General features: G+C 35.3%; 3 protein-coding genes across 4 annotated transcripts; all 3 read right to left on the minus strand.

The window, feature by feature from the left end:
* Positions 1 to 3,131: 3,131 nt before the first annotated feature.
* On the minus strand, positions 3,132 to 8,168 carry LOC126716042 (ras-related protein RABD1). Its single transcript, XM_050416948.1, has 8 exons — positions 8,006 to 8,168; positions 7,821 to 7,893; positions 7,573 to 7,620; positions 7,161 to 7,208; positions 5,653 to 5,724; positions 4,614 to 4,769; positions 3,906 to 4,009; positions 3,132 to 3,342 (listed from the first exon to the last, which is right to left on the minus strand). The coding sequence occupies exons 1-8, from the start codon at positions 8,017 to 8,019 to the stop codon at positions 3,252 to 3,254; spliced, it is 606 nt and encodes a 201-aa protein (XP_050272905.1). The 5' UTR covers positions 8,020 to 8,168; the 3' UTR covers positions 3,132 to 3,251.
* Positions 8,169 to 13,791: 5,623 nt separating this feature from the next.
* LOC126716041 (glucuronoxylan 4-O-methyltransferase 1) lies at positions 13,792 to 15,243 on the minus strand. Its single transcript, XM_050416947.1, has one exon. It carries the CDS (start codon positions 14,963 to 14,965, stop codon positions 14,093 to 14,095), a length of 873 nt encoding a protein of 290 aa, XP_050272904.1. The 5' UTR covers positions 14,966 to 15,243; the 3' UTR covers positions 13,792 to 14,092.
* A 1,201-nt stretch (positions 15,244 to 16,444) lies between these two features.
* Positions 16,445 to 25,067, minus strand: LOC126716043 (probable serine/threonine-protein kinase At1g09600). 2 transcript variants are annotated; one of them, XR_007652000.1, is made up of 9 exons: positions 23,557 to 25,067; positions 22,016 to 22,300; positions 20,494 to 20,805; positions 19,417 to 19,644; positions 18,761 to 18,861; positions 18,300 to 18,414; positions 17,682 to 18,155; positions 16,802 to 17,168; positions 16,445 to 16,691 (listed from the first exon to the last, which is right to left on the minus strand). XR_007652000.1 is itself a non-coding variant. In XM_050416949.1 (8 exons), the coding sequence occupies exons 1-8, from the start codon at positions 24,028 to 24,030 to the stop codon at positions 16,962 to 16,964; spliced, it is 2,196 nt and encodes a 731-aa protein (XP_050272906.1). In that variant the 5' UTR covers positions 24,031 to 25,067; the 3' UTR covers positions 16,445 to 16,961. The 2 variants fall into 2 exon arrangements, 1 of the variants encoding a protein (XP_050272906.1); XM_050416949.1 differs by having other exon boundaries at positions 16,445 to 17,168.
* Between the last annotated feature and the right edge of the window lie 1,074 nt (positions 25,068 to 26,141).

Here is a 26,141-nt window from a genome sequence, read left to right on the forward strand (position 1 = left end):
CTCTCTGTAGACCTTTGAAGGGAGGTGGTTTGAGCTTCAGGAAGTCATGGGAGTTCGACCAAGCCCTTCTTTCAAAACTTGCCTGATGGATTTTGTTTGGAAAGAATTGTCTTTGTGTTAATGTTCTTAGAGCTAAATACAAAATCAGACATAACTGGCTGTCCCATATCTCTCATGGTAACTCTTCTCCAATCTGGAAAAGCTTAGCAGGAGTAAAGCACCTCTTCTCTAATGCAGCTTGTATGATTGTTGGTGATGGCAATACCATAAGAATTTGGGATGACCCCTGGATTCCTGATCTTCAGGGTTTTATTCCTAAGACCAAAGCTGGGGTTAATCCGGGTGAGATACTGCTGGTTTCTCAGCTTCTAAATTCTGATCATAATGCATGGGATATTCACAAGCTAAAGCAATGGTTTGAGGATTCAGAAATTGAATTAATTTTAAAAATTCCATTATCTTCTTGTGTCGTTGAGGATGGGTGGACATGGACCCCCACAGCTCTGGAAATTTGACTGTTAAATCTGCCTATTGGATTTGTCGGGGTTTCTCAGCTAGTCAGTCATCTGAGCCACTTTAGTATCAAATTTGGAAATCCAATCTTCATGAAAGGCTTAAAATGCTAATTTGGAGAATTGCAGCTGATTGTTGGCCTACTAAGGCCAATTTAGCTAGATTTTTTGATATTGGGGACGTGCTATGTCCCCTTTGTAAGGCAAAAGTTAAGTCCTCAATCCATCTTTTTGCTCTATGCCTTGTGGCAAAAGTTCTTTGGTTCAATAGTCAGTGGGGTGTGAGGTCTGATGCTCTTGGGTTTTCTTCTACCCTAGAGCTCATTAAATTTCTCTCTCCCCCCCCCCCCCCCCCCCCCCTTTTCTTTCTTGGGTAGTTTGAATCTTGATCAGAGAAATGAATTTTTGTTGTTTGGAGCTATTCTGTATGATGGACTTTGGAAGTTGAGGGTATTTATATTGAGACTGACATAGGATTGGATGGCTTCTTGCTGAATTCAAAAATTCCAGATTTGCTAAGATAGTTTCTGTGAGACCAACGGAGTTGTTTCATGCATGGTCATCTCCTAGGCGATTCTCAATTAAAATTAATGTGGATGTTGCAATAGGGCTAAAATTTTCTGTTGTTGCTGCAGTGGCTAGAGATTGGAGAGGGAGGTTGGTCTTTGCTTGCTCTCAAAAGGTGAATACCACCTTCCCTCTCCAAGCTAAAGCTGAAGCAGTGAAATAGGCTTTGTCGTTGGCAGCCAAGTTGGAAGTTGAGGGTATTTATATTGAGACTGACTCCAAGATCTGTTGTGATGCTCTTATTAATCCAAGTCAAGCTTCCCCATGGAGAATTAGGTCCAAAGTTATGGAGATGCAGGTCCTGCTTTATGCTCTGTCTAATGTTTTTGTCTCTTGGGTTCCTAGATTAGCCAATATGGCAGCCCATTCTCTAGCAAAGTGGTCCTTGTCTTGTAATGTTTTTGGTTCTTTTGATATTGGCTGTTGTCCCCCTATTTTTGCCTCTGTTGTGTGGGATGAAGTTGGCAGCTAGTTGTATTTCTATTGCTCTTCCTTGTTAATAAAGATATTCATTCATCAAAAAAAAAAAAAAAAAAAGTGATACATTCTCGCCAGTCATAGGATAACTCAAGCATCCTTCATGCAGTCGTGCACAACCAGATCCAATTTTTCTTCTACTCAATTTGAAGAAAATTTCATAGTCACAGGTTTGAGTAAACAACTTGGACGAACAGATCTTCCATTAAGTAGAAAAATATTGAATGGCGAAAATTTCCACCAAACTCAAATTTAAAGAACTCTTTCAATCCATATTGTGATGATTAAGAAGACTATTTACGTATATTCATTTTAATTAGTATGTTTGCCGAAAGAGTTTGAATCCATGACTTAACAAATTAGAGTACTCATTAATGTAAATATTTTACGTAGGATTGTTTAATGCTCTGTTTGTTTAGATGTAAAATATTTTACATTGAAAATATTTATTTTCATTTTACCATGTTTGGTAGCATTTGTGAAAATGTTCAGAAAATCATTTTGTAAGAATTTTCTAATCACACAATCCACTGCATCACTGCAAAGTCCAACTAGAATAGAGCAAATCAAAGCAAAATTTTGTCGAGTTGGAGTTATTGAAGCATCACCAGCAAATCCAAAGTCACAACCTAGTACAAAAATTGCAACAATCATCATATCCCACCAAGCTACATAGTATACACAAAACCCATCAAACAACCCAAGTCATCCGTGAAGCCACCGTCAACCCACCACCGTGACAAATGAAACCTATAACTGAAACCCATCAAACAACCCATGTCGTTCGTCAAGGAACCATCACTCTGCCTCTGCCACTGTCGACAAACATAGACCATACCCAAAATCCATCAGCACAAAAATCATCCACTCACCAAATCCACTGTAATCCGACCCACCAAAGGCTGCTCCACCACAATCCAACCTCCAAAAACTCAACTCAACAATCTTAGATGAATGGTTTTAATCTCTTCAATCTGGGTCTTGATGGGCTATTTTCGAAGCTGAAGAACTGGGTCAGATTCGGTAGGAAGTGACGCCACCGGTGGTTTGTCGCTGGTGGGTGTTGTTGTTGGTCTCACTGGTTTGGTTGGGGAGAGAGTTTGAGAGAGGTAGAGAAGAACTGAGAAGAAGAGGGAGATAGGATCGGGTGAGAGGGAGTGAGCGTTTTGTAAAATGTTTTACCATTGATTTTTTGGTAAAATATTTTGCAAGTTTTTATGCACAAACTTTGGTCAAATTGAAAATATTTTACAACTTTGGCTATATTTTACATGTAAACGAACACTTGAAAATAAGAAAATATTTTACAGCCGAATTGAAAATATTTTACACTCTGGGTCTTCAATCGTTAAGTGTCATTTGATTAAAATCATACATGATAATAATTTGAATTGTCAAGTAGAGGAGATATTAAAAAAAATTTAAAAATTCCGCCGAATAGGTTTGATAGAAAATTCTGTAAATGTTTGTATGCACACCTCCATTTGGATGGATTCTTCCCTAACTGAAGAAATGGCTAGAAAATTTTCTGATGGCTATGAGCTTTTGTTAGATATCCATTTTCCCAAACAAAAGTAACTAAGTCAGGATTGAATTAGGCATATTTAACAGTATTGATAGATCCATATGAGAATACAGCCAACATAGTTTCACTGTCCTGCAATCTTAACAGAAAATAAACATTACATAGCATAGCTAACCACAGCAGTTGCTGTTCTGCTGAATTGGCTGCCCCTTCATTTGAACAGTTCCAGTTGACTTGTTTGCAGTTGGTTGGTTTCCCATTCTGCAAAATATAAAAAACATTAAAAGCAAAGATATTGAAAATTTAATCATATGGATCAGAAAAAAAGGAGGCAAATTGAAATATTATAGGGATCTGTATCAAAACACTCCATCATCCTACAGAAATGCAAGAAACCTATGCAGCAGTGGAAAAAACACCACCATATGATATTTAAAATGACAGTTTCTCTATGGCTTCAATTACAACTATTTCATATCTATCAAAGAGTTTCAAAGATCATCTTATTGGTCTGATTTGCAATAACAAGATAGAGGGAACAACTATCTCCACTCTCTAACCCAAAAGTATAAGAGTAATGCTAGGTAAAAAATGTTTTTCACAATATCAGGATTTGAAATATTGCTGACTCCTCTTTTCAGGGTTGTTCAAAATTAGTTTGCCAGTAAGATATTTATACACGTGTTTTAAATTAATATTTTAAAATGGAAGTGATCAAGATATTATTAGAAATATCAGGGATTTTTCATGTTTCTGATTCAGAATTCTGGTAAAAAATATCATATCATCTAAAATAGGGGAAATAGGAAGACTAGAGGTTTTACTTCTTCTTGATCTCGCCAGCCATGGTTAAGAAAGCTTGCTCCACATTAATCGAGTCTTTAGCACTTGTCTCAAGGAAAGGGATTCCGAGCTCATCTGCGAACGCCTGCATTTCATTTAGGCACAGGGGAGAGAAAGAAGTTAAATGCAAATATGCAGCAAGAAAAAGAATAATACCCTTGATTTCCTGTGTTTCCTCCAATATATTATACTTTGTGCAGAACTGGGCGCATCTGCCACTAAATTGCAATATGTAAACCAATGAACATACCATTTCTGGTTATAACTCAAATCACACAGGTCATGAATTACCATGTTACTTGTCTGTGCTTCTTGGATACACATGCGCGCACACAAATTCGTGTCCAAGTTTCTCATAAAATGTTGTGTTTCCGTGTCCAAATTGTGACTTCTTTTTGGCTATAGACCCTACACACCCTTTTTGAATAGGGAGGAATTCTTCTCCTACCCACCACTCTTCCTTGTGTTGTGTCCCATGCACACACATATATACACACATACACGTGTGCACATGCAAGTTAGTTTTATCAAGGGCTTATAAGGAACAAGTTTCTTGCATTTGTATGCGGAGATCCCAATTTGGCTTATAAACACTGGATGTGTGCTTGGTAAGCAGAAACTGACCAAAAAAATAACACAATTCATACTATCTTAACTTAATAGTAAGAGTTAAGGCAGTTGATCTATACCTTGGCTGTTTGAGTGTCCACAACCTTGTTCTCAACCAAATCACACTTATTACCAACTAGAAGCTTGCACACACTATCATTTGCATATCTATCAATTTCATTCAACCACTGCTTGACGTTGTTGAAACTCTCCATCTCAGTAACATCATAGACAATCTGTCACAGTCCAATAAATGTAAGATTTCTCAGGCAGGTACAATGATATTAATGATAATTACAAAGAAAAACTACGCTAACTAAATAAACAACCTTCTGCTGCCTTTTGAACCAGGATACTTAAGTGCCCTAAATAGTGCTGAGGTTTGAAAATGTTACAAAATCAAGGTTTCCAATATCGCAAGTTGCTCATAATTATATATACTGGGTTCGAACACCCCATCCCCCCCAACCCAAGTGCCAACGAAAAAGGGGAAAATAAAAGAGTCCAACTTTATAAAATGCTTTGCTTCAGAGAAAAAAAGAAAAAGGAGGAGTGTCAGTAAAGCGTCAACAAAATGTGCAAAAACAAGCATGGTATTAACAGGTAACATGAGAAACGCTAAAAGATGATTAATCAATTACTCAGTACTTAAAAACAAATATCATACAGTCTATTTAATTAAACTAACTAAGCCTTAGTCCTTCCATTTATGCAACTCAGCCCTAGATGACCCTATCTAGGACTGTATGTTCATTTATCTGCACTTGAGAGTGGTTATGCAAAAAGAAAATGGCACTGAAGCACGATATAGGCTTAGTTAATATGATATTTAATCATTTGCGAAGGAGAACAAATAAACAAGAACATCCAAGACACTGTCTAAAGTGCCTAAGGCTATAAAGATCAAATGTAGATTCAGCAATTATGTACAATAATAAAATTACAATAATATTAAAACTGATAGATTCAGATACAGAGATGGACATGAATGCAACAACTAGCAAACAAGAATTCTGGCAATGGCCTCACATTTATCTGAAAATTACCATACAAGCTGCATGCAAGATCTATTGGAGCAAAGTTTCTCACACAAGAAGGCAAAAGGCAATAAATTCTTACAATTATCCCATGTGCTCCTCGGTAATAACTGCTTGTTATAGTCCTGAACCGCTCCTGTCCAGCAGTATCCCACTAAAAGTACAGGAAATGAAAAGGTAACATTAATTATACGTGGAACGAAGATTAAGCTTCATACAGACCATAAATCAATGCCTAGCTCTTGTTCAGAGATCTTGAATCCTTAACATAAAACGCCTGTCTACTAGTAAAAGTTTCACTGGGAAATTGGAATAGAGAAGTATGCAAGGCATGGCATTTCTATTGCTCCATTTATTCTGATAAGTGAGTTTTGGATCCAATGGAGGGGGAGGGGGAGATTCGAACTTGTGACCTTAGCTTCATGAGGTGCGGTCCCTAGCCAACCGTGTTTACCCCTGGTGTATATTGCTCCATATATCGTATGTAATATTTTTTGAGAAAGTAAATGATTCAGGAGCATAAAAGCACAGGATCGGGTTTCTTATGTAATTTCCAGCTTCTTTTCAGATCATAACTTCTATTTTAGTGGGGGTATTTTAGAAATCTTGTAAAATCAGGCAAAAGCCAGTTTATGGTCTTTTAAATTGATAAATCTTGACAAGCATTTTGGGACAAAGGTCTTACTATTGTTGATGTTGAAATGGGGTTAGCTTATTTATAGGTTTGATTAGGTACCAAGGGGAACAGGCATGTCAAATTATAATAGTTATTAGGTTTTCTAACCATGATCAATGAATTTATTTGGAGGGCAATTGACCTCAAGTATGGTTTTCAGGCAAAGCCTTGTGGGTAAGGGCCATTTCTAGCTCTTTCTTGCTTGTGTGAGCTGTGTCAATCTATTCTCAGCTACTGCATCTCTCTCTTTCCTTTTGTGATAAAAAAATTCACTTTGGAATAACTATTCCTACTGTGTAAGTTTTCTGGAGCATTTGAGATCAGGTTATGGTTTTTAATTAAATTTTTCTTGCTATACTGGCACCTGATCGTAAAATCAGCAATCTGACACAAACGAGAGTTTAATATGATTTAGTTTCTTTCCTTACATTTGGGGTTCCGATCTCAATCTGAAAACTTAATGTAGAGTAGGTTAAATTCAGGCCTACTGCTGCAATGCTTGACCTATAATAGATCTCAAGCCAGAAATTCTTAGCATCCCTTGTTAAAAAGATCATAGCCTAGCACTGGAATTATGGCATGCAGCAAAAACAGAAACAAATTTTTTTTTTTTTTTTTGAATAAATACAGTTGCTTGGATTCACACAAACTAGGTAATTTCTGAATTCTGATGTATAAGAATGATACTTTGAAAGGTGAACCGATTAATAAATTAATCATAAGTTTATACAGATCTCAATTAGACCAACTCCACCATCCAAAATAGCAATCAAAATTAAATTTTGCTAAAATCTCAATGCACCCACATGAACCCTTACTTATTTAGACTAAATCCAGAAACAACTTCTACTAAATTGCCCAACCATTGAATCAGAATAAACAAAAAAAAAAAAAAAATAACAGTTTCAACTCACAATCTGCAGCTTGATTGTCTTTCCATCCAGATCCACAGTTCTGATTTTCTGAAACATCCACCACAAAATTTCAAGTACTGACCCATACACAAACAAAATATAAAAACCCAAAACATATACATACCCACCCACATACATACATACATAAAACTCCATCATAAAGTTTTAAAAAAATCATAATCACTCATTGTTAAATAAATGGTTTAGATTATAATACTTCATCATCAGCATTTAATTAAACATTAATAAGGCACTGTTTTTGGCATTTATTTCAGGTAGTGATGATGTGGCAAATTCTAAACCACCCATTTAACAATAAATACTTAAAACTTTTACAAGAGAACTCTAGAGCATCTTAAAACCCCATATGCATGCATTCATACATACACACGAGAGAGAGAGAAAGACTTACAAAATCAACTCCAATGGTACTTATGTAGCTGTCTACATAGGAATCATCCTGAAAATCGTCAAAATACACATAAAAATACAAACTTTAAGCACTAAATAACCAAATAAACAACAATCAAGCCGAAACCCTAACAAATTCCACTAATTTAATTCATAATCACCATCCAAATCACTAAAATCAACATTTTTTTTTTTCTCAAAGAGCAAAATTAGAAACTCAGAGAAACAGTGTAAGAAAAAAAAAATCACCGCAAATCTGAGCAGCAAGCACGATTTTCCGACGGAGGAGTCACCGATTAGCAAAAGCTTGAACAAATAATCACTACAAAAAAAAATCCAAAAAAAAGAGAAGAAATTAATGCACGTGTTGAAAAAATAGAAAGTATAATGGTGTTTGGAGAGAAGGAAAACGAGAGAGAAAATGATGGACTTACTATTCGTTGCTCATGATTGAGGTTTGGAATTTTTTTTGGGATCGAAATGGAAAATTTTTATATAAATTGAAAATTTGTAAGGGGTTTTTAAGAAAAGGAAAGAGTGTGAGAGAAGAGAGTGGTGGAGGACCTCACCTATAAATAATGATTGAAAATGATTTGCTTTTTGAGCAAGATTTTTATTTATTTATTTGATTTTGGATTTAGTTTTTTTAATAATTTATTGGATTGTGGTGTTGTGAAATTACTGATTTGTCCTTGGATTTGCGGCTGGGTGGGGAGAATGGTGACCTGTACAATTTACAAACCCGGCATTGACCCGCCCCACCCGCCGGGTTTGACCTTCACTATTCATAAATCATTTTTCAATCTCTCCCTCCTTCCACGTTTAAAAATTAAAAATAAAAACCCAATGCTTTATAGTGTTCTTCATTTCATATTAAAGCAATGCTACATAAAAAAATAAAAATTGATATAATTTTTTACAATAGTTGTGTTGGCAAGTTTGTAATAGTTCTCATTTAGACTCGTTACTAATATCATTTTTTATTATTTATTTTTTATGACTAACAATCTATTTCATGAACAAGTGTTAAATTTTTCCAGGTTTTGAATCTATAGACTTTCTCTTTATATTAAGGGATGTCAATATGGTATTTTATACCTATTCTGTCACCTTTTTAGATTAGAAAAAACTAACTTCGGACTCATGAGATACAAGAGCGAAGTTGGTTAAGGACCTTAAGGTCGAGATGGGTTGATGATTTTTTTTTTCTTCCTTGATAGGTTGGTTTCAATATTAATGAGATAGATGAAGGATAGAGCGTTAAAGACAATTTTGAGAGTGTTAAGATATATTTTGAGAGTGTTAAGATATATAGAATACAAGTGTTTTGGGAAAAACAATAATAATATGTTTAGAAAAGATAACTTATATTTTTGTATAAATAATTTACATTTATATTAAATTAAATCATTGACATACAGTCATACCCATTCAAGCCCCATCTTTTTGAGGTTGGAAAAAGTATAGTTATGAATTCCATTTCGTTCCTTTCAGAATGACCGAAATTTTCCATTCCAATTAGTTAACCGATATGAACTACCATCTATTACATCCCGTTCAAAATTTTGGCACATTCCACCCATTTTGCTCAATTCCATTAAATTCCTCTCGGTATAGTGATTTCGGCCAGTATATAAAACAAATCATAATTTTTTTCCCTAAACCCATTTTTTTTAATTACTTGACTTTATTTTTTGAGAAACTTTTATTACTTCACTTACATATGGCTTTTTATTATTACTTTCCTTCAACAATGTGTTTTTCTTGTTTACTTTACTCACATATGACATGGCTTTTTTCTTCATTAATATTTTTCATATGACAAGTTATATACTTATATTATGTAATGATGATATTAAGTAGGTATGTTATTTGATTTTGAATTAATAATTTGATATGATATAATATCATGTGATGAAAACTTAGGTGTACATATACAAAGCGTGATGATGAGGCTTTTTTTTTGGGTTTAGTGTCATAATTTTTCATTCACCTCAATTTTTGGATTATGACACTAACACCCCAAAAAAAGAGCCTTAGAGCTGTCATTTTACACTGTCATCTCAATTTTATTTTATTTTTTCATTTTTATTGTTAGTGTAAAATGAGTGAGATGTTTGAAACTCTTGGCCTAGAATGATGTTTCAAATCACAGATCAACAAAAACTAATATACAAATTAAAAAAGCAAAAAAATAAAGAGAAAGTAACAAAAAAGAATTTACTTACCAAAAATCATTATGAACCACCATGAAAACTTTATCTTCTTTCTAGGAGAGCATCATTTTGATGTGTGCCGGCAGAATTCTTTTCAAAATTTGAATAGAATTAAAAGAAAAGAAGTATAAATAAATATATATTGGTATAGTTCTAAATTGTTGAAATTGTTTTTCTTTGAATTTGAATTGAAATGTGGGGTGTTTAAATAAGGATATGAGAAGTTATGGTAATGGTTTTATAGTAGGATTGTGTTTTTTTTTTCCTCTTCAAATTCAAAATAAAGAAAAGGAGATTTGAGAAGCAAAAACAAAAACAAAAACAAAAAAAAGATGAAACGTGGTCTTGAAGGAAATATACAAAATGGACTCGAAATTTTTTTTTTCCAATTTTATCTTTGGATAAGTAGAGTTGTTTTGAAGACATGGGTTAGTGGTAGAGTGTCCTATTTTGTAGGTAGTGTTTTACGTGGAATTGGAGATGTTTTTTTATTAGATTGTCCCCAAGTTTTGTCCATGTTAAATATAGGGTCTAGGGATATTTTTAAATTACATAAAAGTTCAATCAAAGGAAGAAAATTTTTATGGGGAATTGTGTGGTGTTGTTGACCCTATTTCTAAAATATTTGTGGGAAAAGTCATTGGTTACTAGATGAGATATTTTCGACATTTAGAAAAGTTCACATCAAAGCGGAGAATCTTGTTATAGATATTATTATAGATATAGATATAGATATAGATTGAGTTCAAGTTACACCTGAAGGCTGAAGTAACTTTAAGCAATGCTGCACCATTTAATATTTTTGAATTGGATGCGAATTTTGACAAATCCACCGTTAGATTACATTATTTTCGTATATTCTCCATACTTGCAAAATTTTAAGGTGATCAAAGATCAACAGTCATGTCATTAATCAATTGTTTAAATTCAAGTTTTCTTAGTTTAAAATAATATATAAAAGATGAGTTTATAGATCGAATTGTAAATAACATTTGATTGATATAAAAATTGGCATACATGTTAAGAACGTATTTCTATATAATCTAATGGTAATATTTTTATAATATGAATTCAATAACTAGTTATTGAGCAATATAACATTACTTAGAGTTATACCATATGTAATATATATATATATATATATATAACTTCTACGATAAGCCCGAAATGGTACACCTAAACAAATTTTGAAATATTTCGTTCCAATGGGCAAACCAAAAGGTTCAAAATTGAATCCAAAATGGTACTTAGAATATTCCAATAAACCTAGTAGAGGCAGTGCGGAAATTTTTTACCACCCCTTTTGTTTGTTTCATTTTGTCAGCATTATCTTATTTGTTAAAAAAAAAAAAAAAAGGTCAGGGATAATAATAATTAATGATACCGTTGTCTACATTTAACGTACATGAGCAATGACACGAAAAGTATATATCACTCGTTTCCTTCTTCTTCTGTTTTTTTTTTTTTTTTTTTTTTAATTTTTTTATTTTAATAAAAAAAACTAAAACGTTATAATTCACTTGAGTTGCTTGCCGTATATCACATGTGTTTTAGTTTTTTTAAATAAAATTTTAGTAAATTATCTCAAAATGTAACGATGCGTGTACTGTAATTATCCTCCCATCACAAAGTTATCGACTTATCGTATTCATGGTAGGTTGGAAGTTGGAACAATGCGGCGAAAGTGTAACCGCTATCCTTACTTGTCGAATACCAGAATGCATATAGATATGGTATATTCCCTCTAACTAAGTGATAGCGTAAATAATGGGTTAGATTTTATATATATATATAAATAATGAGTTCCTTGCCACTGGGGTGGTGGTCCGTCCAATGATCATTAGGCTTACTCCCAAGTAGTTTGGGCGTGGACTTTCCAAGTTTAAATAGCGTAATAAGAAGCGTTAGGGAAAAACCTCATACCCTAAGCCCAGTTCAATGTCCACTAGAGCCCTCGTGAGATAAGGATAATAGCTATGACTCACTAGTTTTCGGCTTACATGCCCAAATCTAGCAGGTAGGATACTACTATTGTAACACTCAGGCAGAGAAGTTACTCTAGTCGCTATCTTCTACTCTTTTCGTTTATTAAAAAAGAGGGTAAATAGTGGGCTCCAAAACCAAAGGGTTGATTCACGGTCAAAAGAATAAAAATAATGGGTTCCTAATCTCAAGGGGTGATTCACAATCAAAATACTCAAAACAAAAACGTATCCATCGATATGACCAAAGTAAAAGATTCATAAACCAACAGTTCTCAAATCTCAAGTAGAATTAATCCTAGAAGTTTTGTGGCAAGCCATCAAAATGAATGTTTATTGAGCTGGAAGCTCATTGGCACATAAATAAGCTCGTCTAATTTAGTGACTTCACCTACTACAAATGGTTTCTGAGAATGACAAAGCTGAAGGCAAGTGGAATCCTCCCTCCTTTAGATTGGCCCAAAGTGAACCTAAATGGGGCCATAAAAATTGAAGGATCCTTCATGGCTGCAATAATGAGGGATTCCAAGGGTAAAATTCATGAAGTTTGAGCTCTTAAGCTAGTTAAAAGTTGTTGGGATGATTTTTGTGGCTGCAACATGTCAATCACTGAAAGGTTGGTTTTGTTGGACTTGAGTTTGTTTGGGAAGTCAAGTTCGGAACTCATATTGATTTGAAGGTAGTTAGTGGCTGCTGTTGTACTTTCAAGCCTATAAAAAGATACATTGGCCGAAGCTTGAGAGAGAATGAATATAAACAACAACAACAACAAAAAGTTTTTTACATTGACAGTTTATCTAGGGACCCCAAATTTTTCATGGACTATTTCACTTCTCACTTACATAGAGCTCACCATAACACAAAACACGGGAGGGTATGAAAAAACTGCTGAATCATTTGGTGTCAAAGAGACTTTTTCTTACATTCAACGGTAAGACGTTAATAAAGTAATACAAATTCAACATTAAAGCAAGCATTTAAGGGTGAAAAGAATTATGAGTTCAACGTTAACATGCTTTCAAGTTTCAATTGTGAAATAACAATGAAGTATAACACATGTTCAGCAGTGAAAACACTAGTAAATTCAGCTGTAGATAAACAATAAATTATCATGAGTTCACCAATAAAATTTTCATGTAATGAGAGTAAACATGAGTGTGATGAAAAAGGGTCAGGTTTAGTTTTAGTATCCAATAATACTAGAATCGTTGAGATTATAACATGTGTTAATTTTTTAACACATGTTGATATCTTAACGGGTCTAGTGCACTACATGCACTGGACCTAAGCCTCACCCGGTGAAAAAGAGTAGGTATGAAAAGTGTTGCACTAAAGTAAATTGCTCGAATCCCTTTATCAATCGTCACCAGCAAAATAAATGCAGCCTCTGTTAATAAACTTCAATTTGTGTCTTTCCTTCTTTTTTTTTTTGTAAAGATTTTTTAAACAGTAGTTGTAATTGTAAAGTGAGGTTTTTGGAAAGGTATGTATTGTGTAGGGGCAGATTGCATGAGATGGTTTTCTTGGTGCACCTCTTGTCTCTTTAAATAAGGTCATGAAGACTCCTTTATGAAAAAGAGAGAAAAGTGAGCAAGAGTGTAAAACATTGCATAGTTAGATCAGCACTTTGGGGCGTGCATAGATGTAATTATATCTGTGTTATCATAATGACAATACTACATGATGGAATGTCCTTTCAGTTTCTGCTCTAGATAGATTTATTAGATCTCCCATTTTGGATAAGAGAGAGAAGGGCATAAAAACTCAGAACTTTCAAACAAAAGGTATTGTAAAAGGAACCAAGCAAGGCATACCAATCCAGAGTACTTTTTCACAGAAAATATTGATATTGATTTAGGCATTTAATACAAAAACAATAGAAAAATCCAGCAACCCAATTCTTCTCTGTTGCTCTTCACCTTAGGGTTAGTGTTTTTGGGTCCTGCAATGTAAGTAGTCAGGATGCTAATTTGATGATACTCTCGCTTTTGAGGGCAATTCATACAAAGGGAGGCAACCCACTTGGGAAATGTACACCTTTCCGCTCTTATTTTAGTTCTATAAACTCTAATACAATCACGAGAACCCAAACAACAACAACAACAACCAAGCTGTAGTCCCAAAATTTGGGATGGGCTATGAATCCTCAATAGACTAGCCAAGGTCGATCACATGTATTATTTGGCATAGGCATTCAAAATTTAGCCCAATAGCATAGGAAACCTATATTCTTTTTTGTCATTGAAATTTCAAACATATTCAGCCAAATGTCCCTCAAAAGGATGAACATGGATCAGGCAAAAAAATACAAGTGGAAGAAAAATTATTGTGGGCAAAAGGGCTTGTCAGAGTCATCTCTGTGACTAGGAATAGTGAAATGCCTTAACCTGCCTACTTGTTTCTTCATGTACCCTTCACATAGAAATGCCTTGGAGAACTTATCCTCCACTTCCCTATTCACATCATGCACAAACACGTCAGTTTCTCCATCTTCCCTGTTCCTTGCCATCATCCCAGCTGTATATATAGCACTCATCCTTCCTGGTGCCTCCTCATAATAACCTGTTGGTGCATCAACCATAATCAAATCCCATTTTGTTTCATAAACTTCACTAGGCAAACCCTTCAAGGCAAGTTGACACATTGAGTATCTAGGATCACTAAGTGCTGTGCACTCAGGTCCCCTGCCAACTTCCATGAGGTTATTGGCCTGATTCACCTTGCTATCATAAGTGACATGATAGGACTCAAGCATGGGAAACCGGCGTCTGATTTGCTGTATCCATGCCTCATCTTCTTCGAGGAAAATAGTCCGGCCACCATAGTTGAGTGCACTCCACATTAGGCTGTCATGGCCTAAGCCAAAAACCAAGAAGTTGCATGGTGACTTCTTTTCTAAGACTCTAGCTGACACTGATATTTCTTTCGGTGTTTGTTGTGGGGTGATGGTTGAAGTTGAGTAGTGGATGAGTGCTTGAGCTAGGCTGGGTGGGATCTTGGTGCAAGTTGAGCAGTTTGCTGCTTTTGCATCTTTGGTAATACCCGAATCTTTGGGTATGAAAGTTGGTGAAATGGGAGACTCACTTTGCACGGAAGTTGAAAAATTTGATCTTAGCACAAAGAGGAGGAAGAAAGCTGTAAAGACGCCAAGGATGAGGAACTTAAGGTTGAGGATTGGGTGGGATTTAGGCCTCATTATTTTCTGGTCTGTTTTTAAGTATTTTATGGGTGAGAGAATTACAGAAACACACTATAATGAATTCAAGAGCTGGGGTTTTGCTGGATTTGGTTAGGAAAATTGGGGGGTAAAGATAGGGAATATGGAGCTTTGGGTGTTGGGGATGAATGCAAATTATATTTTGGTTTTGAGTTGGAAGAAGATATGGATTGAGTTGAGGGGAAGAGAGGTGAATGTAGTGCAATTATCCTATGATGCTTAGGGATGAAGGAAAGAAACACTGGCTGCTTGAAGAAGACAAGAGAGCTGCTAAGATTTTGGATGAAGCAAAATTTTAGTTGGTGGATCAGCAAGTTAGGTGGGGTTCCTGATTTTTATTTTATTTTATATTTCTGTTTCTTATTTTGCTTTTATTCGTTGGCTAATCAATTGTGCAGTTTCCTTTTGTTTTGTGGCTTCCGTCTTGAAGTTGGAGTTGGTAGACCTCTTAGAATATTTTTTTTTTTTTGAAAAGCCTCTTAGAATATTTTGGTGTGACGTTAAACTTACATGCAAAAATGTGTTTGGTCAAATTGAAGCAAGCCTGATATGAATAAGGTAACATGTCCAGAATTAATTTAAATGGAAGTAGTCTTCAAATCCCTTTTGGACAGCTATACTATAAGAGAGAGAGAGAGAGAGAGAGAGAGAGAGAGAGATTCTAAACAATTAGGGAACCAATTTAACTTTGACCTCAGGTGAGCAGGCATGTTGAGACCAGTCCCAATACGATTCTTACCAAAGCTACGTCAAGCATTTTCACCCCTAGAATGAAAGCCAGGAAGAAAGATTATTTCTTGGAACTTTCTTCTGACTATCCAACACTTCATTGTGAGTTTTATTTGTTCACGTTCTTCTTTAGAGCCATGGCAAAGCAACTTGCGGTTTTGTCAAAAGTCTGATGTACTGCTTCCCCAAGTCAACTCAAGCCTCAGTCCCCCAATTACCCTCTGAAACTGAAATTGTAGATTTGCATCATGATGCAAGATCTATTTAGGCAAGTCAAGTTCTGGTCATTGATTTATATCAGATTAACGGTTATTGTTCAAAGAGAAAAGTTCCCTGAGATTTTATTTCCATGATTTTTACCCCACAACAACTCCAATTCGAAAATAAATGCACAGGAGAAAATTAGTGATATCACATCACATATACCCTGAGCAAAATTTGCTTCAAATTGCACATAACCCAACCAGAAGGCCTGGTGCTCCAGAAATCCAGTTTTTATTTATTGTATAAGGAGAGGTAAGTGGTTTAATACACCACAGATTGATGACTGCATAACTATGAGGAAACATCTAAGACACCTAATCAGATACAAGTTAATATTGATGCTATAAATATTGACCTCTCCTGTTATTTTCTTCGACAATCTATCCCATAGTATTGTTGTAAGTTGTAACTGTCTAGCAAGCCAGAAAGAAACTTAAAAAAAAAAAAAAAAAAAAAAAAAAAAAAGAAGAAGAAGAAGAAGAGATAATATTTGATGGATTTGGAGCAAGAAATTCTATCCTACAGTAATTTTGAATGAATGGTGGCCAGTGCTGATAAAAATCATCAAATCCGAGACAAAAACTTGGCCTTTACATAGAATGAGGTTAAAGTAATTCAGCTGTACAAAGCATATCTCCAGCAATTGAACGCCAAAAAGACCTTCTCACGGTCTTGTAATGAAATAATTAGCAGGTGTGTCAATCTCAGAAGCCTTCATACCAAACATATTATCAGTCAATGGTCATGGATTCCATTCACTTCAGTGTTATCCACCTTTTGAATCATATAAAGAACTTTGGTAGTTAGAACTTTATACCGTACCTTTGATAGCGATGAAACCAAAGAAGCTCCACGAATGCTGATTTATCTCCACGTATTGAGACTTGTCAAATTCCCAAAAGGAATACTTCTTCCTAAATGAGAATTATGCAACTCTGTGGGAGCTTCTGCATCCAAATTAAGGCAGCATAAATTTCAACAGTCACTTGCCATTGCTTCCAGCATAAAGTAGTGATTCAGTTTGTCCATTTTCACTAGAGGTTTTCTTGCTCTTTGTCTTGTCCAAACGAGCCTTGCGGACAGCATGTTGGATTTGTCTCTCATGCTCCTTGAGCATCTCATCAAGGTTTCCTCCTAGAGGCATCAATGGTCCAGAGTATTGGATCCTATTCTTTTTGGCATTATAACCCTGACATCACAAACAAAAAGGGATTAGAGCAAAACTCCAGTGTCATATTGAATGATATGATGGGTAACCACCATGTAATCTGCAAAGGCAACTGTTTCCAAGCCATATAGCTACAGATTTAAGATAAATAAAAATTTACAATTAAACTTTCTTGCTTTGCCAACAAAGAAATGTTTGAATCCCAAGGTTTTGGGTTTCAATTTGAAAACCATAAATTAAAGGTCATTGTATCAAGACAAACCACAAAGAAACATGATAAGTTCCATTCTTGTCTTTACTTTGCCTAACATGCTTGTCTACTTTAATTCATCATTTATTTTCACTTAAAATTGATTGTGTATCTAGACTAGGTAGACATCCATGTGCAAACTCATGGAAAAATGCCATTAGGTGGTTCGCTGAGGCATTTTTCTTTGAATTTCGGTCAAATGATAAACTAGAAGATAACTTTTTATTTTCATAAGTGAAAGAATAAAAGAAATCTAGTAAGAGTAGAAGATAAATTGATTCTACCATTCCGGACAGCTTTCCAGATGAGCGTTGATCTTTCTTACACAAAGACTTTGTTGGCCTATCCAGCAAATGGTGGGACCACTGACTCTTTTCAGAGACCTCACTATCATCCAGATGTTTATAGCTAACATTAAAATCTTCATCCGGCCAGTGTGAATCCACAGTAGTTTCTCCACCTCTATTTAACAGTGAATCACCTTGACTTGCTTCTTCACCACGTGTACAAGATCTCTGACTTCTCAATTCTGCACCATTTGAACAACCAAGAGCTTGGCCGGGAACTGTAGTAGCCTCCTGGTCATTCTCATTCATATTGTGTGAAGATCTGAACGCAGCTGGGTGCATTGACTGGCCAGAATGGGAGACATTTAGTGCTGTTCTTTTGGGAGGTTCAATAGGAAAGCCAGAGCCACCATCCTCTTCTGTATTATACTTCTCGCTGGCACTTTTAGGGTTAGGCAGCACTAGTCTCTTCTGTATTATGCAATAACAGAATCATTAAAAATTAATTTATATGACTTTCATAATTTTTATACAAATGTATATACACATAGAGCCATAGAAGTCATGTATATATATAAATGTAATGTATAATACATATAGAATTTACAAGAATACCTGTATGGATGCCTGTAACTCAGCATTGGCATCTGGTGCAGGCATGGCTTTGGATTCTCTTAAACCACTTCTAGTTGATTCATGTTCACGCCCTACACCACCATCTGCTTTTCGCCTGGTTGTCAAATGGGCAACAGGGTAGTGTAAGTGTAAGCAAGCAAAAAATAAATCTTCAAGATTAATTATTCAAACAAAAAAGACAACCTTTTATGGCTAATTTTACGATGGGCTTAATTAATGCACTGAGGAATCTTTTTTTTTTTTTTTTTTTTTTTTTAAATCTAACCTTATTAACACTACTTTCCACAGAAGATTTCAATTTACCCAAATTAATATGAGAAGCAAAATAAGGGTGGCCATCACTGCATTTGTCTTACAGTCCTATAGAAAGGCTGCTCCATATCTTAAGAAAAAAAGGGTTTAAATTGAATTAGATAATATACTATCAAGAAGTGACCAACCTTCTAGCTTCCTCGTCTCGAAGCCTGACATCAAACTCCTTACTTGGTGCATACTTGGGCAAAGTTGAAGGATCACAGGGAAGAGGCCTTGTTGTGAAGAACTGTAAAAGAAAACTCAAGATTATTTAACTGCCAGAATCAGCAGAATGGAATCATAAATAAGGTTATCACAAAATTCCAAACTTCCAGTATTCATACTAAATGAAAAATAAAAAATTAAAATGAGCAACCAGTAAGGATAATAAAGGAACAATTAAAAAGTAAGATCAGGATCCCATGAACTTGCAACAAATGAACTCCTGGATGGGAGCACATGATGAATGTTGCAACAATCACCTTTGTCATAATTAACTTCTGCTAAGCATTCCAATTATGGCTGGAAAGAATGCAGGACAATCCCAAATAGAGCATAATTATGGTCAGAAAGCATACCATAAATTCTCAAACAAAATATCAAGGATACTTTGAACTAAAAAGGATCTGAATGGTGATAAGTTAAACTGCCATTCAAGTCAACGTGTGAAAGGGTTCCAGTGAAGTCATTCTTGGAGAAAGCATAGAGAGTATTAACTCACAAGAAGGCTCACAACAGGAAAAGCTTTACCTAATGAAAATACACAACCTGATTTTGAGAGCACCAGAAAAATCATATATACCTCACTCTGCAGTGCAGAAGATGCTGTTCCACGGCCCTCGGGTTCTATTGCAAGAAGGACCTCCAAGAGGGCCAATGCTGACGTAGGGAAGTCCTTGAATGTCTCAGCAACAATACGCTTGTAAGGATGTTGAGGCTTGAAGATGGTCGCATGTGGCAGTTTTGATTTCTTCCAGTACTCTTCAGAAGGTGACCCACAGAGTTTGAAGATCTTATGTAGTTGCTCAACCTATGAACGATAAGTAATATCATCATGACGCCAAAACAAATAAGAGAAACAAACAGTTCCATAGATGAAGGTTGGTAGATATCCATGCCAAGGGTTTCTTTTTCCCCCTTCTGTTACGTTAGATATTCATGTCCTGTTAGGCATGACATAAAGCATTGAGACCCACCAGCTGATAATTGCATGTAATACACAATATATTGCATAAAACCATGGAACTTAGATGATCTAATGAAAGAAGCCTTGCATGGTAAGCTCAGATTCTTTTATTCGATGTGAAACTAAATGAGTGTGTCATGAAAAATGCGTGGGTGAATATTATTTTACCACCATTAATAGGTACTTGCATGTCCCTGAAACTAGACGGTGACCCTAAGCAGTACAGATGAGGATCTATTACACATTCATAATAGAAACAACCAAATGCTGATTAATATGGGTAATTAATCACTTTTATCTTAAAGGAAATGAATGGGATGAATTTCAAAGAAAACAATTGATCTTTTCATCAGTTTGAACATCAAAACAAAGTAAACCCTCCATTGGCTTGTGCTTGAATGCTATGTGGATACCATTTCCTAACACTTTCCTGGCGTGCATCATCTAAAAGCCCTCCATGAGGTGGTTGAATGCTATGTGGATACCATTTCCTAACACTCTCCTGGCGTGCATCATCTAAAAGCCCCTTTCCACGTTTCCTGGCACATTTAAACACCAAAATCGTACCACCTTAAAGTAAAGCAAACCTCCTAAGGTTGCTTCTCTTGATATGGAAGAGATTCAGTACATCTATTTCAGTGTAAAGCACTTGCATATTTCTTAATATCCAAAAGAAAGATAAAAAAAAAGTACCTCTGTTCTCCCTGGCATGATAGGCTTCCCAGCAAATAATTCTGCAAGAATGCAACCAGTACTCCACAAATCCACAGAAACTCCATAGTTTGTAGCGCCAAGCAAAAGCTCAGGCGGTCGGTACCATAAAGTTACCACCCGACTTGTTAGAGGCTGCTTCTGAATAAAAAATGTTGCTAATCCAAAATCACCGATCTTTAGATTTCCATTTTGGTCAATCAGAAGATTTGATCCCTTGATATCACGATGCAAAATACCATGACTATGACAATGGTCAAGTCCACAAAGTAGTTGTTGCATAAAGCATTTGATCTGCAGGCCCGAAGTGTAAATTTCAATATAAGAATATACAAACCACAGAAATAAAAACAAGTCTTGCTTCAGTTGTGAAAAATCGGGAAAAAGAAATAAATAATTGCCAAAATGAGAATGTATTATTGTGACAGTCAACACATGAAAAGAACTCACAGAGGCATGTACAGCCAGGTTGTCATTAAAAAAAGGATATTTCCACATACACACACACCCAAAAACAAAAAAGTACTCCCTTCATGCCATTTTATTTGTCTAGTATTCCATTTTTTGTTGTCACTAAATACGAACTCCATTTTTTCTTTGTAACATAAGGTAATCAAAATACTTGACCAATTTTAAAAGTCAATGATCATTTATTTACTGACTTTCAATATACCCTTACCCTTTGTTTTACTCGGGTTTAAATTCTTGAAAGTTTATATGGGCAACATTGAAAACTTATATATTTTTCTTTGAGAAACAAAGCATTAGATGATGTTCCTTAAAAATTTCTAAACTGGACAAACAAAAGAGACAAATGGAGTAACAAGGGCTTTGTTTATTTTCACTAATATCTTCATTCAATAGTTTATTAAATCTGGTTTTAAGCAAGTAGGAATGCACCAGACACAAGACAAATTAATGCATAGAACCATTTTTTGGAACTAGTTTAATAGAATTGGCACATGATACTATTAGCAGAAAAAGTCAAATATCAATCAGGTTCATTCGGAAGAATCGGAAGATAGCTTGGAGAAACTTCTAGGATTACTTCTTTTCCAGATTGGCAAAGGTACACCCATACTTCCATGTGTTAAGTAGATAACTAAGTCAACTTACCTTCCACAACAAGAAAAGCCAAATAGATAACTAAGTCTACATAACATTTTTTTCATTTAATAGTTGGGGGAGGGGGATTTGAACCCTATACATCTCTATTGGTAACACCAAGAAGTGCTAGTTGAGCTACAAGGCTCTTGGTAACTAAGTCCACATAAAAATTTGAGGCAATATTAAACAAACATGATATTTTCAGAACAAATGAAAAATATTCTCAAGATTATGGAATTGTTCATGTGAATACTCAACTGGCTTATCAAAGACCAAAAAATCAAAAAAAAGGAACAAAAAAATGCATCACAGTATGCTTGACTCTGACAAATATTACATTATTATCATCAAGCTTTCATGGTCCATATCCATTTGATTAGCATAACAAACAAGGTACCTGCGCTTCAGTGAATTTGATCTCAGTTGTTGCTGCAAGTCCTGCAAGATCATGCTCCATATATTCAAATATAAGGTATAAGCTTCCAGACACCCTCGAAGTAATCAGACCTTCAAGCTTCATCACATTTGGGTGATCAAGCCTACGCAATATAATAATTTCTCTTGCCATAAAACGTACACTTTCCGGATCCATATTAGCAAACCGCACCTTTTTCAATGCAACTAATCTGTTTGTTTCAAGATCACGAGCCCTGTACACACTGCTGTAAGTTCCTTGTCCAATCTGCATTATTGACGAGACACATCATTATAAAGAAAAGGAAAATAAGCCATAAACATGGGGTGTTCGCCCAAAATAGCATGCAAGGAGATTAGCAAACATAATAGACATCAAGAGGCAGAAAATTCAAACATTGTATTAAACTAGTTGGATATCGTATCTTCTTTATGAAAATAACCCCCCTTTTTGGTGAAGGCAACTGTTTGACGAGGGACATGAGTTTAATCTAGCGCCTAACTATACCAGATTAGCACTTCAATCCATGATTCACTTGTGTAATTTTCTACACAATTAGACAGATGTACCTGATTCTAATTTAAAGAGATGCAAAATTAACTTTTCTACTCGATGAGATAAATAATAAAAAAGTACTTGACAGTGGTCACCAATTCCAAATATAAGTTACAATTCCCTATATAAATTATTAGCTAAACTTCTAATCAAGTCACCTAAGTAGATCGTAAAGGCTTCTAACCAAGTTTGCAAACAAGTGAACACCTTATTATCCAGTTTAAATCTCCAAGTAATAGAACGAGGTATTAAGTGCTACCTGACAATCTGAAAATTTTTCCTCTTGTAATCTAGTTTCCACATAACTAACACAGTGCATCCTTCCCTTTATAAAACGGCCCAAATGGGCTTCCTTTACCGACACATCGAAATGTACCAATTTAAACTATATACACAAACAGTTCATTTACATGCATGTACACACACTTACCCACTTTGTTTTGAACTTAATCAACTTGACTTGCACCCTAAAACTTGCTTCCATGAGAAACCTAACAGCTTCTTGTTCAAACAAATCATTGACTGTATTCTCATCACAGAGTTAGAACTCCACCATATTATATCTGACATTTTAATTAAACCAAAATGAAAAATCAAACCCTATGAAGTGGAAAAGTTGTTCTTCAGTTTGTCAATTGTGATACCCTAGATACTGACAAATTGTATAATGAAAAAAAAAAAAGCAATATTGACATACATTTAAGAGCAACAAATTTCAAAGTTTCTTATATAAAAGAAAACCTCATAGAAGGCTCTCTCTTTGTACACAATCTATAATGAAGATGAAGTAATAGATTAGAACCATAAGTATACAAGTACATGAAATTGAGTGATAAAAATCAGACTTGACAATGATATATGAGTTTCATACATTTCACTACCAATTGCATGGGAGTCAACAAAAGAAACAATACAGTAATTGAGCTATCATAATTTCATATATACAGATGTAGAAATAGTTAGCTGACCTTGTCCAACTTCTCAAATGAGTCGGCCTTTCGAGGCACCCACCCGTTAATAGCTTCTCCTGCAACTGCAGTCAACCAGGAAGGCCATCCAGCAATAACTTGTGCTCCTCTTTCCCCATGGGGCAAACTACCTATCCTAGATAACCTAGGCTGTAATTGTGCTCCACTCACCCCAAAATCCATTGTCAACCGCCTTTGAAGTTGTTGTCTCCCCAGTTTCTCCTTAACCACCACCTTCTTCTCCCCTTCATTCCATAAAACGGGAGTAGAACCCGGAATTTCTCCGGACGGATTGGTTATCAACCGTGTAGTGAAATCACTTCCAATACTATCAACCTCCACCACAGCTTCGTCTCTACTCATGGTCGGTCCTAACCGCTTTGTAGCTTTTTTTGTTTTCAATATTTTCTCTCTCACATGATTCTCAGCTATATATTCATGAGGAAAAAACCCTTTTGAGCAAATGCACCCCATTTTTCCACTTCACAGTCCCCTAATGTTCCTAATCAGAAAGCTATCCTAGTCCTCGAATATAGTAATTCCCAACAACAAATGTAACTTTTCTTGATGCAATTCTAGTGGTACTGAGCCTCAAATCCAACCAACTTCCCTCTATTTACACAGAATGCTCCAATATATACTATTTCACTACACACTTCTCCAATTGATATATTTCTCTCCTAACTAGCCCAATATCGATAGGGGCGCAACTCAATATTCCTATAACCAACGCTAAATAGAAATAGCCTAGATCCTCAAATCAAACAAAACCAACATCAATGGTAATGAGAGAGAGCCAAAAAGCCTATGCTGAAAATGTACAACAACCCAGATCTCCAAATCAAGAAAACTAAATCAAATACAACCCAATGAGGGAAATAATCGATAAAGTTAATATCTTTGACGTAAATTAAGAATACCCAAAAGCCTGATTCAAAAATCCACAAGAACCCAAATCACAAAAAGCCCCCCAAACAGGGGGAGCCACAGTGAGACCTGTGAATCCAAAAACATTCACAGAAGAAAAATACAGAACTTTGAATAACCAAATGTAACATGCATTTAGTGCTATCAACTCGTTTAAGGCCAAGTAAAGCCAAGCAAGACAGACTAACCAGAAAATGTGCTAAACACAATGGATTTCAGATTTTTTCGAATAATGCTTTGATTTCTTGCCTTTTTGGATACGGAATGTAAGTTATCACAGACAAAAAAGATAGAGATTCTAGAGAGAGAAAAACAAAGAGATAGAGAGAAGGGAAAAACAAGAGCGAGAGAATTTCGGATCTGGGTGATCCTAGAAAGTCGAAAATCCAACGGATATATGCGTTGGAACAGAGCCTAGTCTTAACTCAGAATGAACTTATGAGACAGAGTAAAAAACAGAGGAGCTCTGTTTTGCAGAGAAAGATACACGGCTTGAGAGAGAGAGAGAGATAGAGAGGGATCTCTGCCTGCTTGCTTCAACAGAAAGCATAAAGAGGAGAGAGAAAGAGGGGACAATATGCCACGTGGCAAATGTGGAGCAAACAGGATTGTTCTGACTTCTGATGCTGGTCCCTCTGTTTTCTTCTTTTGGTCTAGATTGGTCATGTCTTTTTGGACAGGACTTGAGATTAGTCTGTCTTCTTCCTTTAGTCTGTATTTGATATGGGCCTAGTAATCAATGTTGGCCCATTTATGCTAAAAACTTGGAGTCTTTGAGCCTAACTCTAATGAACAAGTGGGCCATCTCAAAGTTTTCTAGGCCTAAAAAAAAAATATTACTAGATTTTGGAACCCATCACCTACCAATTTTATCTATGAACCCATTTCGTGAGGTGAGGAACAAATTTCACCAAAAACTTTACCTTTAGTCCTAGATGCATTAAGGTGACGTTTTATCTTAAATTATCTATCCTTCTAAAATACTTCTCTTAGTTGTACTCATTCTTTACTGGTTCATTGTGTTATAGAATTATTTTGGAGAGAATTTTCTTTGTTATGGAAGTATTCGAAGAGTAGAGAAAAGAATTTTACCTCATACACGTTCGATTGTCATCCTTACTATAAGCTCCTTATGCACAAAAAACAGAGCGAAACTAAATGTTGAAACTGATTACCAACAATCCATGTATTCCTTCAAAGAGGAAATCACAATTTCTTAAAAAAAAATTCCTATTATTCCTCATTGCATTAGTGACAATTTACCTTAAACTAAATATCCTTTTAAAGTCCTTGTTCTTTTAAAGAAAAACAATAAAATAAAATGCTTCTTGTAGGTGTACAATATGAACAACGCAAGTATTTTTCTCTTAATGACATTTATGAAAATGCTTTAAAATGTTATTCCAATTTCATAACACACACACACCTTTACTAAAGTAAAACTCTCAAGACACAGATATGTGAACTGTTAATATTTGTGTCAACTAATTTATAGTAATAATTATTCATGAGGTTCTTTGATTTTAAATTCCAAATATAGTATATAGTATTAACCAAGGAACAATTAGACTTTTTCCCCCATTACCGAGACCCTTCACCTTAGAGCTTTGATAGGATAAGCTGTCTATTCATCATTATTTTTTCAAGAAGAAAGGACT

The sequence above is a fragment of the Quercus robur genome, chromosome 2, assembly GCF_932294415.1.
Source record: "Quercus robur chromosome 2, dhQueRobu3.1, whole genome shotgun sequence".
Lineage (NCBI taxonomy): Eukaryota > Viridiplantae > Streptophyta > Magnoliopsida > Fagales > Fagaceae > Quercus > Quercus robur.